This window comes from Heptranchias perlo, chromosome 28 (assembly GCF_035084215.1).
Source record: "Heptranchias perlo isolate sHepPer1 chromosome 28, sHepPer1.hap1, whole genome shotgun sequence".
NCBI classification, from domain to species: Eukaryota; Metazoa; Chordata; class Chondrichthyes; order Hexanchiformes; family Hexanchidae; genus Heptranchias; species Heptranchias perlo.
In genome coordinates this window covers 41,437,114-41,453,033 of record NC_090352.1, presented here as the reverse complement: position 1 = coordinate 41,453,033, position 15,920 = coordinate 41,437,114, and the positions used below count along the sequence as shown (strand labels likewise).

The window sequence follows — 15,920 nt, the reverse complement described above, 5'->3', positions numbered from 1 at the left end:
TCAGCTATGAAGAGAGACTGGGAAGATTGGGTTTGTTTTCCTTGGAGCAGAGGAGGCTGAGGGGGGACATGATTGAGGTGTACAAAATTATGAGGGGCACAGATAGGATGGATACTAAGGAGCTTTTTCCCTTCGTTGAGGGTACTATAACAAGGGGACATAGATTCAAGGTAAAAGGCGGGAGGTTTAGAGGGGATTTGAGAAAGAACTTTTTCACCCAGAGGGTGGTTGGAGTCTGGAACTCACTGCCTGAAAGGGTTGTGGAGGCAGGAACCCTCACAACATTCAAGAAGCATTTGGATGAGCACTTGAAATGCCATAGCATACAAGGCTACGGACCAAATGCTGGAATATGGGATTAGAGTAGACAGGGCTTGATGGCCGGCGCGGACACAATGGGCCGAAGGGCCTCTATCCGTGCTGTATAACTCTATGACTCTATGACTCTACTTATCCAATTCCCTTTTGAAAGCCATTACTGAATTTGCCTCCACCGCCCCTTCGAGCAGTGCATTCCAAATCATAACCACTCGCCGTGTAAAAAAGTTTGTCCTCATGTTGCCTTTGGTTCTTTTGCCAATCACCGTAAATCTGTGTCCTCTGGTTCTTGACCCTTCTGCCAATGGGAACAGTTTCTCTCTATCTACTCTGTCTGGACTCTTCATGATTTTGAATACCTCCAACAAATCTCTTCTCAACCTTCTCTGTTCCAAGGAAAAGAGTTACTGGGACATTCTGGATTTTGAACATCTGACCTCTGCATATTATTATTCTGCATACTTTATAGATTTGACGAATTCCTTTGCTAATTCAAAAGAGAATGGCCAGCCTGTTACTAGGGAGACTACACAACGAACTTCATAACATGGTATCTGCAGAAAGTTGTTTGAGAATGTCGCCTTTAACTGCCTGTTAAGCTGCCTATGCAGGTGACTAAGTTTTAAAGGGACAGACACCAAACACCACCAGAGAAAAATACATTTGTCACAAACAGGCACCCCTGAAAATGAGCTGGATGCAGAAACCACAGATAGAATCCTTCACTGCACTATGCAGCTGACATCCAGTAATGTTAAAGTAGGCAAATAATTCAGAAAGAAAGAAGTTGGGTTTATATCGCGCCATTCACGACCTCAGGACGTCCCAAAGTGTTTTACAGCTAATGAACTATTTTAGAAGAGTAGTCACTGTTGTGATGTAGGAAATTCAGCAGCCAATTTGCACACAGCAAGCTCCCACAAACAGCAATGACATAATGACTAGTTAATCTATTGTTTTTTTTTTAAAAGTGATTTTGGTTGAGGGATAAATATTGGCCAGGACACCAGGGAGAATTCCCCTGCTCTTGTTTGAATAGTGGACTTGGGAACTTTAACGTCCACCTGAGAGGGCAGAAATGGCCTCGGTTTAACATCTCATCCGAAAGACAGCATCTCCGACAATTCAGCACTCCCAGCCTAGATTATGTGTTCACGTCTCAGTAGTGGGATTTGAACCCACAATCTTCTGACTTAGAGGCGAAAGTGCTGCCCGCTGAGCCAATGCTGACACCTGAGAGGGAAGAGAGAGGTTACATATGTGACAAGAGGGTAAAAGGTGTTCATTTCTGGGGTTCTGCTAGCTTGTGATACACTCTTATGGTTGTATCATCAAAAGTCCTTGATTGAATTATTGCCTCAACTCCCTCCACAGCATCCATGACTCTGCACACTGTAAATTATATCTCTCCTATCTGATCCCAACCCCCTCCCATCCTTTTTTGTCCCCATCAATCCCAGGACAAAGGTGCTGCTGATATTTCCTTATGTATTATCCAGAGTCACTTAGGCATTACCTAATGGTCCAAACTTTGATCGAGCAGTAAAACACACAGAAGCTTGAATAATTTCCTCTTGCCCATAGGAGGTTGTGGAAGACAGAGGCAATATCTTTGGAGAAAATATGACATTCACCCCGATGTTGATAATTGGTCTTGAGCTGTAAAGAATTGTCACAACTTGTTAAAGCACCAAAATTAAGCATATATATGAGTTTCTTTTAGGAAAGAGCCACACACTGTGTCTGACATTGACAGCGTGTCAACCTGCACCTAATCATGGCATATATCAGTGCAGGTCCGGACTGTGTTAGTGCTTCATCATTTCCTCCACGCCATCAATTACTCTGCACATTGTAAGTTCTCTCCGACTTGATCCCAAACCCTATATTGTGATTGCCGTGCACACTGCAATACTGCACCTATCATTTCAATATATGAGAAAGATTAAGACCAGAACGATCAGAAAAAATGATAAACAGGAGAAAAAAATTCATAATGAGAAAAAAATAACGAATAAGGAAAGAAGGTGTAGAAAGGCAAACAAGATTGGTGATGTTACGGTGCTGAGCGTCAAATGTTACGATGCTGTGCCTCTAATGTCATGGTGTTGTGTGTCTAATGTCACGGAGCTGTGTGTCTAGTTACGGAGCTGTGTGTCTAATGTTACAATGCTGTGTATCTAGTTACGGAGCTGTGTGTCTAGTTACGGAGCTGTGTGTCTAATGTTACAATGCTGTGTGTCTAGTTACGGAGCTGTGTGTCTAATGTTACAATGCTGTGTGTCTAATGTTACGGTGCCGTGCCTCTAATGTTATGACGCTGTGAGTCTAACTTTGCGGTGCTGTGCCTCTAACGTCGCGGTGCTGTGAAAGTTTATTGCCATGAGATCTTTTAAGGGCATTAGTAGTTTATATTCATATCAGTAAGGACTATGACAGCAGTTGTAACAAAAGTTTTCAGCGATATGAACAATAGTTCAGTGATATAGGCTATAAAAAAATATAAAAATTACAGGGAGTTTTGATTTGTCTTGTCTGGTTTTTTTTATTATTCTGAATTTCATGATCAACCACTGATGAGAGAGCGTCAGCGCCATGTGAAGATGGTGTGGCACAATGTTGGGTTCTATGCCAGCAATGGAACATCTTTTTGCTTTTTGCACTTAGTGTCAGCATTGAGTGCTCCCAGGCCAAGTTGGCAAAGACAAATATGGGGTAAAATTCTCTCTGCTATGCTCCAACAATGGTTCTTAAGCCCAACTTCAGAAGAGCCCCCAGTGCTACACCAGGGAGACACATAAGGTGTGATCTGATCTTGGTGTTTAAAATGTTAAAAAGATTCGATAGGGTAGATACAGAGAAACTATTTCCTCTGGGGCGGTAATCAAGAACAAGGGGACATAATTTTAAAATTACAGCTCAGCCATTCAGGAGCAAAATCAGGAAGCACTTAGAATAAAAGAATCATACAGCACAGAAGGCGGCCGTTCGGCCCATGCCGGCTCTTTGAAGAAGCTATCCAATTAGTCCCACTCTCCTGCTCTTTCCCCACAGCCCTGCAAACTTTTCCTTTTCAAGTATTTATCCAATCCCTTTAGAAAGTTACTACTGAATCTGCTTCCACTGCCCTTTCAGGCAGTGAATTCCAGATCATTACAATTCGCTGTGTAAAAAAAACACTCCCCATCTCCCCTCTGGTTCTTTTGCAAATTATCTTAAATCTGTGTCCTTTATTTACTGACCCTCCTGTCAGTGGAAACAGATTCTCCCTATCTACTCTATCAAAGCCCTTCATAATTTTGAACACCTCAATTAAATCTCCCCTTAACCTTCTCTGCTCCAAGGAGAACAACCCCAGCTTCTCCAGTCTCTTCACATAACTGAAGTCCCTCATCCCTGGTACCATTTTAGTAAATCTCCTTTGCACCCTCTCTAAGGCCTTGACATCCTTCCTAAAGTGTGATGCCCAGAATTGGACACAATGCTTCAGCTGATTTATAACTTTTACAATAACGTCCTTGCTTTTGTACTCTCACTTTTTCACACAAAAAGTAGTAGAAATTTGGAACTCTCCCCCAAAAGGCTGTGGATACTCGGGGTCAATTGGAGCTTTCAAGACTGAGATTGATAAATTTTGGTTAGGTAAGTGTATCAAGGGATATGGAGCAAAGGTGGGAAAATGGAGTCGAGATACAGATCAGTCATGATCTAACTGAATGGCGGAGTAGGTCCGAAGGGCTGAATGGCCTACTCCTGTTCCTAATGTTACTATGGTGCACGCATTTTCCAAAACTATCAATCTTATTTCCCTTCTAAACAGTCTGCCAAGTTATGGGCAGTTTTCAGCATGTTTAAAAATGCAAAATAAAATACATCAGTAAGGTAACCAAATGGTCTGTTAAAAAGAGGTGTATTAAATATGGCAACATACCTGAGTACAACAACACTGTCCCTTGCACTGACTGTTATATCAAGCAATCCATCTGTATCCACATCCGATGCGCCATCTATTGATTGTCCAAAGTGCTGCAGCCCAAGCATAACATCCTTCCCCCTTATTCGCTAAACAATGTAAAAATAAAAAGTGCATCACAAGAGACAATGGAATAGATTTTAACTGAGAGCCGGGAAGGGATTGGCAGGGGGGGGAAGATTTCCAGGTGCGAAACCCGGAAGGTAAGTGGGCGACCTTATTGAGGCTCATCAAGTTCACTTTCGGGTTTCGCACCCAGCAGCCAGCCTGATTGACTGGCTGTCGGTCAAGAAGGCCTGCTGAAGCAGACCACAGCCGGGGAGGGGGGGGGGTCGTCCGATTGCGGGGGTCCTGTTGTCCAGGTGAGCTTGTTGGGCCTGGATGAAGCACTCCTGCTCCTCCGGTCCCACAAGCAGTGCAATAAAGGCACTCATCTCATGTATCCAGCCCTTCCCGCCTGCTTTCACCTGACATGAATGGGAAGCGAGGGGAAATCCGAACTGTTAAGGTTAAATTCATTTTATTATTCCAATGCACAAAATATTAAGTAACTTAAGTATCTCAATAAGGTGCATTGCCTTTTTAAGTATTGGCCTGCCGGATTTAAGTGGGGGCAGGACTTCCTGGTGTCAGCTCTCCACACACAGACAAATCTGCCAGGGTTAAACCCAGAAGCAGGCATGTTGGAGCCGGGATGCCGTCCCGCTTTGAAAACTGAGTATTTTTACTCCCCACCCACGCATTCTTGGGGGTTAAAATTTACCCCAATGAATTGGGCCTTTCCTTATCATTTGCTTGCCTCGTTTTTACATGATCAATTCCAGAATATGCAGACTCCACTCATTGTATACTTTAAAAACAACTCTGTCTGCACTAGGAATAGAGAAAATACTAAATCATTCCTATTACAAATAGGCTTTAAGATTCAACAATGCTGCATTATCTGCGAATCTGAGCCCTCCAGTAACTCCTTAACAGCCAGTGAAGGAGTCCAGGGCCAAAATTCCTGCACCAACACTCCCTGGGGCACAATGCACATTCTATCGCATCACAATCCCAGTGCTGCATTAACTCAGGGTTCTACTTGTACTGATGTTGCTAGTTTTTCAGTATGACATTTAACACCATCCTCTGAATAAAACACACAGAAAAGTGTAATTGAATAGAAATTCCATCAATAAATAATAGACAAACGGCAAATTTAAAAAACAAGATTCAGTGTTATTCTGACATCTGCATTGTGACAATTGCCGAATGCTATTTTAGTTGCATCTGCACTTGACCCTCTCAGTTATATCTATATTCTGATATGTAGCAACTGGCAGAAATTCAAGTCTTTTAAGTTGGCTCATCGGAAGCAATGTAACGGATACTCATATAGTGAACTCCACTGGCGCGTTAGGGATGTGGCAGTGGTTAGTGTCTGTAACATTTTTTGCCCCAGTACTTTTTTCCCTTTTTGGTGGGAACAGGCTAGTCATAAGGTGAATGCCATACAATGGTTAAGTGTTTCTCCATTTAAAATATTCTAATGTATTCATGTCTGATGTTCTGTTCACTGCAAAAATTGACTGTGGAAGAGAGAGCTCCAAGACTCTTTCTAGAACTTATTGGTTTAAAAAAATAAAAGAAACTTGCTTTATTGGTAAATTCAGAGCATTAACAGAGAGGAAAAAAAAACATACACTGAAATTTGAACTAAAATGAAGAACTGACCCATGTGCCTGCGTATTGAATGTTGTGTAACATCCAGTTAGAGCATTGCACAGAGCGACTGTCCGAGCATTGCACAGAGTGTTCGAACAATAACCCACAAACAAGAAGCATAGTTTTCTACTTTGGCCCACTGAAGCAGAGCTCCACTTCATATTGTAAAAGTTATATTATATCTTTTCATACAAAATTTTTAGTTAGGCCGAATACTGTACATTTAAAATGAAAGTATTAGCTGCTTCTGAAAGGAATTGTCTTGTCTTCACCATGGGGCCTGAGTTTGAGTTATTCACGGTCCTGTTTGGAGAGTATTTGCTAGCTGAAGGGGAGGCAGCTTTCCACTGTTTGTGGCGTTACCTGTAAGGACCTGATTAGATGAAGGCTTCTGCCTAGTAACTCAGTTTGTGAAATAATAAAAGTGAAAGAAAACTGAGTTTGTTCTCTCTGATTGCCACAACCATTAAGAAGGAGTCGAGACTAAACAGTGGGCGATTTAACAAGACATTGCTGTTTGTTCTGCTGCTTCTGTGTCAATTTATTACAATAAATTCAACTTGTAATTTTAGTCTATACAGCGTGGTGTTTTTTTATTATGAAATCTCAGTAAAGGGTCATTGTTGGTCCTGAGGAACGCTCTTGTTCACAGCATTACCAAGATTATGGGGGGACAAGACCACTTATGGAGACTGCTCTTCAATGTGACCACAAATAGAGAGAGTTGGGAGAGCCTGGATTGTAGCAAGCACAATAGGCTCCTAAAGCTAACCTCACCTGCGAATGAGTTCTGTGGATGCCATTGCTTTGCCCATTAAAGATATAGATGCTGCCGGCATGATCATCTTCCAGAGGAGCTCCAACAGCTATATCGTTATATCCATCTTTGTTGATGTCACCTATGTTTGCTATGGCAACCCCAAATCTGGCATTAGTAAAACTGGACATTCCTGTCAAGCTCTCCTTATCTTCAAAGGTACCCTGTTTAATAAAAAAAAAGAACGTAAGGACTCACATGACATTACAAAATCCACTTAAGGCAACAGTCTGGCTCTTCCTGATCCACCTGTGTATAGTAAGGAGGACCAGCACCTGTTTCATACCTTTTCATTCAGACGGTAGACATAAACCATGCCCTCCTCTCCGCGTATATGAAAGAACGGAGCTCCGACAAGAAGATAATCTGTTATACCGTCATTGTTTAAGTCCAGAGAGCACAGCTCTGAGCCAAAGTATGAACCCAGCTGAAACAAAGATAAATTCAATTATTGAATCTTATCGTAGAAACATAGGACATTTACCTGAGGAAGGAGGAAGCCTCCGAAAGCTTGTAGATTTCAAATATAAATCGTTGGACTATAACTTGGTGTTGTAAAATTGTTTACAATTGTCAACCCCAGTCCATCACCGGCATCTCCACATCATAGAAACATAGAAACATAGAAAATAGGAGCTAGAGTAGGCCATTCGGCCCTTCAGGCCTGCTCCGCCATTCAAAATGATCATGGCTGATCGTCTAACTCTGTTTCTACTTTTTCCCCATATCCCTTGATCCCTTTAGCATTGAGAAATATATCTATCTCCTTCTTGAATACATCTAATGACTTGGCCTCCACTGCCTTCTGTGGTAGAGAATTCCACAGGTTCACCACCTTCTGAGTGAAGAAATTTCTCCTCATCTCGGTTCTAAGTGGCATACCCCGTTATCCTGAGACTGTGACCCCTGGTTCTGGACTCCCCAGCCATCGAGAATATCCTCCCTGCATCTAGTCTGTCTAGTCCTGTTAGAATTTTATATGTTTTGATAAGATCACCTCTCATTCTTCTAAACTCCAGTGAATATTTTTTTAAATTTTTCTTATTCGTTCACGGGATGTGGGCGTCGCTGGCAAGGCCGGCATTTATTGCCCATCCCTAATTGCCCTCGAGAAGGTGGTGGTGAGCCGCCTTCTTGAACCGCTGCAGTCCGTGTGGTGACGGTTCTCCCACAGTGCTGTTCGGAAGGGAGTTCCAGGATTTTGACCCAGCGACAATGAAGGAACGGCGATATATTTCCAAGTCGGGATGGTGTGTGACTTGGAGGGGAACGTGCAGGTGGTGTTGTTCCCATGCGCCTGCTGCCCTTGTCCTTCTAGGTGGTAGAGGTCGCGGGTTTGGGAGGTGCTGTCGAAGAAGCCTTGGCGAGTTGCTGCAGTGCATCCTGTGGATGGTGCACACTGCAGCCACAGTGCGCCGGTGGTGAAGGGAGTGAATGTTTAGGGTGGTGGATGGGGTGCCAAACAAGCGGGCTGCTTTACCTGGGATGGTGTCGAGCTTCTTGAGTGTTGTTGGAGCTGCACTCATCCAGGCAAGTGGAGAGTATTCCATCACACTCCTGACTTGTGCCTTGTAGATGGTGCCTTGTCGGTGAGCGGCGGTAAAGAGCGAGACCAGAGCGGGGATAAAAACAGCGCGGAGAGAGCGAGAGTCCAGTCGGTGAGCGGCGGTAAAGAGCGAGACCAGAGCGGGGATAAAAACAGCGCGGAGAGAGCGAGAGTTCAGTCGGTGAGCGGCGGGAGAGAGCGAGACCAGAGCGGGGATATAAACAGCACGGAGAGAGCGAGAGTTCAGTCGGTGAGCGGCGGGAGAGATCGAGACCAGAGCGGGGATATAAACAGCGCGGAGAGAGCGAGAGTTCAGTCGGTGAGCGGCGGGAGAGATCGAGACCAGAGTGGGGATATAAACAGCGCGGAGAGAGCGAGAGTTCAGTCGGTGAGCGGCGGAAAAGAGCGAGACCAGAGCTTGCTCTGAGAGCGAGACTCTGAGACCAGCGGCAGTTCGGGGTGACGTCACCAGTCAGAAAGTGACGCGGCACAGGGGAGGCAGCTGATTGGTGAGTAGGTTCAGGTGAGTATTTCTACCATTTTACTGTAAGTAAAGTAATAAGAAAGGGAAGATCTGCAGGTTTTATAGCAGATAGTGGTTTTTTTTAGTGAACCTAGGTCCCTAGTATAGTTAACATTTTCTAATTTCAACGTAATTTAAAAGGGGTAACTAAGCTAAGGCAAGTCATGGCAGCAGACCTCGCACCCGTGATATGCTCCTCCTGCAAGATGTGGGAAGTCATGGACACTACCAGTGTCCCTGCCGACCATGTGTGCGGGAAGTGTGTCCACCTGCAGCTACTGACCGATCGTATCTCGGAGCTGGAGCTGCGGGTGGACTCACTGTGGAGCATCCGCGATGCAGAGAAACTCGTGGATAGCACGTTTAGCGAGTTGGTCACACCGCAGGTAAAGGGTATACAGGCAGGAAGTGAATGGGTGACCACCAGGAAGAGTAAGAGGTGCAGGCAGGTAGTGCAGGGGTCCCCTGTGGCCATCCCCCTCTCAAACAGATATGCCACTTTGGATGCTGTTGGGGGGGATGACTTATCAGGGGAAGGCAGCAGCAGCCAACTTCCTGGCACCACGGGTAGCTCTGCTGCACAGGCTGGGAGGAAAAAGAGTGAAAGAGCTATAGTGATAGGGGACTCAATTGTAAGGGGAATAGACAGGCGTTTCTGCGGCCGCAACCGAGACTCCAGGATGGTGTGTTGCCTCCCTGGTGCAAGGATCAAGGATGTCTCGGAGCGGCTACAGAACATTTTGGAGGGGGAGGGCGAACAGCCAGCTGTCGTGGTGCACATAGGCACCAACGATATAGGTAAAAAAGGGGATGAGGTCCTAAAAGCAGAATATAGGGAGTTAGGAGGTAAATTTAAAAATAGGACCTCAAAGGTAGTAATCTCAGGATTGCTGCCAGTGCCACGTGCTAGTCAGAGTAGAAATAGGAGGATATTTCAAATGAATACGTGGCTAGAGGAATGGTGCAAGGGGGAGGGATTCAAATTCCTGGGACACTGGAAACGGTTCTGGGGGAGGTGGGACCAGTACAAACCGGATGGTCTGCACCTGGGCAGGGCCGGGACCGCTGTCCTAGGAGGAGTGTTTGCTAGTGCTGTTGGGGAGGGTTTAAACTAAAGTGGCAGGGGGTTGGGAACCTGAGCAGGGAGAGAGAGGAAAGCGTAACAGGAAGGGACAGAAGGTATGGAGTAATAGGTAAAGTGTTAAAAAAGGAAAAAGCAGGAACTAAGCGTCACAAAACAGATTTGAAAGTTCTTTATCTGAATGCACGTAGCATTCGTAACAAAATGGACGAGTTAACGGCACAAATAACTACGTATGGGTATGATCTTGTGGCCATTACAGAAACATGGCTGCAGGGTGACAACGACTGGGAATTAAATATGCCAGGGTATTTAACAATCGGGAAGGACAGGCAGGAAGGAAGGGGAGGTGGGGTGGCTATGTTAATAAAGGAAGGAATCACTGTAATACAGAGAAATGATATTGGGACAAAGCATCAAGATAATGAAACAGTTTGGGTGGAGATAAGGAATAATAAGGGGAAAAAAACATCAGTGGGCGTAGTATATAGGCCTCCTAATAGTTGCAACTCTGCTGGAAGAAGTATTAATCAGGAAATAGTCGGGGCATGTAATAAGGGAACAGCCATAATTATGGGGGATTTTAATTATCATATTAACTGGACAAATCAAATTGGGCAGAGCAGCCTTGAGGACGAGTTCATTGAGTGCATCAGGGATGGATTTCTTGAGCAGTATGTAACTGATCCTACAAGGGGGCAGGCAACCTTGGACCTGGTCCTGTGTAATGAGTCAGGATTAATTAATAATGTCCTAGTTAAGGATCCCCTTGGAACGAGCGACCACAACATGGTTGAATTCCATATCCAATTAGAGGGTGAGAACGTTGATTCTCAAACAAGCGTACTGAGCTTGAATAAAGGAGACTATGATGGTATGAGAGCGGAATTGATTAAAGTGGACTGGGAAAATAGATTAAAGGGTAAGACGGTACATGAGCAGTGGTGTTCATTTAGGGAGTTATTTTACAACTTTCAAAATAAATATATTCCACTGAGGAAAAAAGGGTGTAAAAGAAATGACAGCCATCCGTGGCTAAGTAAAGAAATCAAGGATAGTATCCGACTAAAAACAAGGACATATAAGGTAGCCAAACTTAGTGGGAGGATAGAAGATTGGGAATTCTTCAAAAGACAGCAAAAAGTAACTAAAGGATTGATTAAGAAAGGGAAGTTAGATTATGAAAAGAAATTAGCAAAAAATATAAAAACAGATAGCAAGAGTTTCTATAGTTATATAAAAAGAAAAAGGGTGGCTAAGGCAAACGTAGGTCCCTTAGAGGATGAGACCGGGAAATTAATGGTGGGAAACATGGAGATGGCAAAAATGCTGAACAAATATTTTGTTTCAGTCTTTACGGTAGAGGACACTAAGAATATCCCAACACTGGACAAACAGGGGACTCTACGGGGGGAGGAGCTAAATACGATTAAAATCACTCAGGAGATGGTACTCAGTAAAATAATGGGACTCAAGGCGGATAAATCCCCTGGACCTGATGGCTTCCATCCGAGGGTCTTGAGGGAAGTGGCAGTAGGGATTGTGGATGCTTTGGTGATAGTTTTCCAAAATTCCCTGGACACAGGAGAGGTCCCGGCAGATTGGAAAACTGCTAATGTAACACCGTTATTTAAAAAGGGTAGTAGGCAGAAGGCTGGAAATTATAGGCCAGTTAGCTTAACATCTGTGGTGGGTAAAATTTTGGAGTCTATTATTAAGGAGACAGTAACGGAACATTTAGATAAGCATAATTTAATAGGACAAAGTCAGCATGGCTTTATGAAGGGGAAGTCATGTCTGACAAATTTGCTTGAGTTCTTTGAGGATATAACGTATAGGGTGGATAAAGGGGAACCAGTGGACGTAGTGTATTTAGACTTCCAGAAGGCATTCGACAAGGTGCCACATAAAAGATTATTACTTAAGATAAAAAATCACGGGATTGGGGGTAATATTCTGGCATGGGTGGAGGATTGGTTATCGAACAGGAAGCAGAGAGTTGGGATAAATGGTTCATTTTCGGACTGGCAACCAGTAACCAGTGGTGTTCCACAGGGGTCGGTGCTGGGTCCCCAACTCTTTACAATCTATATTAACGATTTGGAGGAGGGGACCGAGTGCAACATATCAAAATTTGCAGATGATACAAAGATGGGAGGGAAAGTAGAGAGTGAGGAGGACATAAAAAACCTGCAAGGGGATATAGACAGGCTGGGTGAGTGGGCGGAGATTTGGCAGATGCAATATAATATTGGAAAATGTGAGGTTATGCACTTTGGCAGGAAAAATCAGAGAGCAAGTTATTATCTTAATGGCGAGAGACTGGAAAGTACTGCAGTACAAAGGGATCTGGGGGTCCTAGTGCAAGAAAATCAAAAAGTTGGTATGCAGGTGCAGCAGATGATCAAGAAAGCCAACGGAATGTTGGCTTTTATTGATAGGGGGATAGAATATAAAAACAGGGAGGTATTGCTGCAGTTATATAAGGTATTGGTGAGACCGCACCTGGAATACTGCATACAGTTTTGGTGTCCATACTTAAGAAAAGACATACTTGCTCTCGAGGCAGGACAAAGAAGGTTCACTCGGTTAATCCCGGGGATGAGGGGGCGGACATATGAGGAGAGGTTGAGTAGATTGGGACTCTACTCATTGGAGTTCAGAAGAATGAGAGGCGATCTTATTGAAACATATAAGATTGTGAAGGGGCTTGATCGGGTGGATGCAGTAAGGATGTTCCCAAAGATGGGTGAAACTAGAACTAGGGGGCATAATCTTAGAATAAGGGGCTGCTCTTTCAAAACTGAGATGAGGAGAAACTTCTTCACTCAGAGGGTGGTAGGTCTGTGGAATTTGCTGCCCCAGGAAGCTGTGGAAGCTACATCATTAGATAAATTTAAAACAGAAATAGACAGTTTCCTAGAAGTAAAGGGAATTAGGGGTTATGGACCTGCCGGCAGGAAATTGGACATGAAGCTGAGTTCGGATCGGTCAATGCCCTGTGGGTGGCGCAGAGGGCCCAGGGGCTGTGTGGCCTACTCCTGCTCCTACTTCTTGTGTTCTTTAGATTTGTGGTTTGGATCAGATCAGCCATGATCTTATTGAATGGCGGAGCAGGCTCGAGGGTCCGATTGGCCTACTCCTGCTCCAATTTCTTATGTTCTTATGTTCTTATGAAAGGCTTTGGCGAGTCAGGAGGTGAGTCACTCGCCGCAGAATACCCAGCCTCTGACCTGCTCTCGTAGCCACAGTATTTATATGGCTGGTCCAGTTAAGTTTCTGGTCAATGGTGACCCCCAGGATGTTGATGGTGGGGGATTCGGCGATGGTAATGCCGTTGAATGTCAAGGGGAGGTGGTTCGACTCTCTCTTGTTGGAGATGGTCATTGCCTGGCACTTATCTGGCGCGAATGTTACTTGCCACTTATCAGCCCAAGCCTGGATGTTGTCCAGGTCTTGCTGCATGCAGGCTCGGACTGCTTCATTATCTGAGGGGTTGCGAATGGAACTGAACACTGTACAGTCATCAGCGAACATCCCCATTTCTGACCTTATGATGGAGGGAAGGTCATTGATGAAGCAGCTGAAGATGGTTGGGCCTAGGACACTGCCTTGAGGAACTCCTGCAGCAATGCCCTGGGGCTGAGATGATTGGCCTCCAACAACCACTACCATCTTCCTTTGTGCTAGGTATGACTCCAGCCACTGGAGAGTTTTCCCCCTGATTCCCATTGACTTCAATTTTACTAGGGCTCCTTGGTGCCACACTCGGTCAAATGCTGCCTTGATGTCAAGGGCAGTCACTCTCACCTCACCTCTGGAATTCAGCTCTTTTGTCCATGTTTGGACCAAGGCTGTAATGAGGTCTGGAGCCGAGTGGTCCTGGCGGAACCCAAACTGAGCATCGGTCCATCACTTTGCTGATGATTGAGAGTAGACTGATGGGGCGGTAATTGGCCGGATTGGATTTGTCCTGCTTTTTGTGGACAGGACATACCTGGGCAATTTTCCACATTGTCGGGTGGATGCCAGTGTTGTAGCTGTACTGGAACAGCTTGGCTAGAGGCGCAGCTAGTTCTGGAGCACAAGTCTTCAGCACTACAGCTGGGATGTTGTCGGGGCCCATAGCCTTTGCTGCATCCAGTGCACTCAGCCGTTTCTTGATATCACGTGGAGTGAATCGAATTGGCTGAAGACTGGCTTCTGTGATGGTGGGGATATCGGGAGGAGGCCGAGATGGATCATCCACTCGGCACTTCTGGCTGAAGATGTTCGCAAACGCTTCAGCCTTGTCTTTTGCACTAAAGTGCTGGACTCCGCCATCATTGAGAATGGGGATGTTTGCAGAGCCTCCTCCTCCCGTTAGTTGTTTAATTGTCCACCACCATTCACGACTGGATGTGGCAGGACTGCAGAGCTTTGATCTGATCCATTGGTTGTGGAATCGCTTAGCTCTGTCTATAGCATGTTGCTTCCGCTGTTTAGCATGCATGTAGTCCTGAGTTGTAGCTTCACCAGGTTGGCACCTCATTTTTAGGTACGCCTGGTGCTGCTCCTGGCATGCTCTTCTACACTCCTCATTGAACCAGGGTTGATCCCCTGGCTTGTTGGTAATGGTAGAGTGAGGAATATGCCGGGCCATGAGGTTACAGATTGTGCTGGAATACAATTCTGCTGCTGCTGATGGCCCACAGCGCCTCATGGATGCCCAGTTTTGAGCTGCTAGATCTGTTCTGAATCTATCCCATTTAGCACGGTGGTAGTGCCACACAACACGTTGGATGGTGTCCTCAGTGCGAAGACGGGATTTCATCTCCACGAGGACCGTGCGGAGGTCACTCCTACCAATACTGTCATGGACAGATGCATTTGCGACAGGTAGATTGGTGAGGACGAGGTCAAGTAAGTTTTTCCCTCGTGTTGGTTCGCTCACCACCTGCCGCAGGCCCAGTCTAGCAGCTATGTCCTTCAGGACTCGGCCAGCTCGGTCAGTAGTGGTGCTACCGAGCCACTCTTGGTGATGGACATTGAAGTCCCCCACCCAGAGTACATTTTGTGCCCTTGTGACCCTCAGTGCTTCCTCCAAGTGGTGCTCAACATGGAGGAGGACTGATTCATCAGCTGAGGGAGGACGGTAGGTGGTAATCAGCAGGAGGTTTCCTTGCCCGTGTTTGACCTGATGCCATGAGATTTCATGGGGTCCAGAGTCAATGTTGAGGACTCCCAGGGCCACTCCCTCCTGACTGTATATCACTGTACCGCCACCTCTGGTGGGTCTGTCCTGCCGGTGGGACAGGACATACCCAGGGATGGTGATGGAAGAGTCTGGGACGTTGGCTGAAAGATATGATTCTGTGAGTATGGCTATGTCAGGCTGTTGCTTGACTAGTCTGTGGGACAGCTCTCCCAATTTTGGCACAAGTCCCCAGATGTTAGTAAGGAGGACCTTGCAGGGTCGACTGGGCTTGGTGTTTTGCCGTTGTCGTGTCCGGTGCCTCGTGGTCCGATGCCGGGTGGTCCGTCCGGTTTTATTCTTATTATGACTTTTCGTAGCGAGATTTTACAACTGAGTGGCTTGCCAGGCCATTTCAGAGGGCAATTAAGAATCAACCACATTGCTGTGGGTCTGGAGTCACATATAGGGCAGACCGGGTAAGGGCGGCAGGCTTCTTTCCCTAAAGGACATTAGTGAACCAGATGGGTTTTTACGACAATCCGGTAGTTTCATGGCCATCATTACTGATACTAGTATTTTAATTGCAGATTTTTATTTAATTAATTGAATTTAATTAATTAATTGAATTTAAATTCGCCAGCTGCCGTGGCGGGATTTGAACTCATGACTCTGGATTTTAGTCCAGGCCTCTGGATTACTAGCCCAGTAACATAACCACTATGCTACCGTACCGAGTGAACCCAATCTCTCCTCATACGTCAGTCCTGCCATCCCAGCAA

General features: G+C 45.4%; 1 protein-coding gene across 1 annotated transcript in view; it reads right to left on the bottom strand.

Annotated features, from left to right (window-relative positions):
• LOC137299218 (integrin alpha-E-like) overlaps positions 1-15,920 on the bottom strand; it is a 223,693-nt gene that overhangs the window by 102,793 nt on the left and 104,980 nt on the right. The window contains exons 15-18 of the mRNA XM_067967881.1: positions 7,102-7,242; positions 6,776-6,979; positions 4,250-4,380; positions 1,835-1,977 (exon numbers count right to left, since the gene is read on the bottom strand). Coding sequence (XP_067823982.1) covers positions 1,835-1,977; positions 4,250-4,380; positions 6,776-6,979; positions 7,102-7,242 — 619 coding nt within the window. The remainder of the gene's footprint in view (positions 1-1,834; positions 1,978-4,249; positions 4,381-6,775; positions 6,980-7,101; positions 7,243-15,920) is intronic.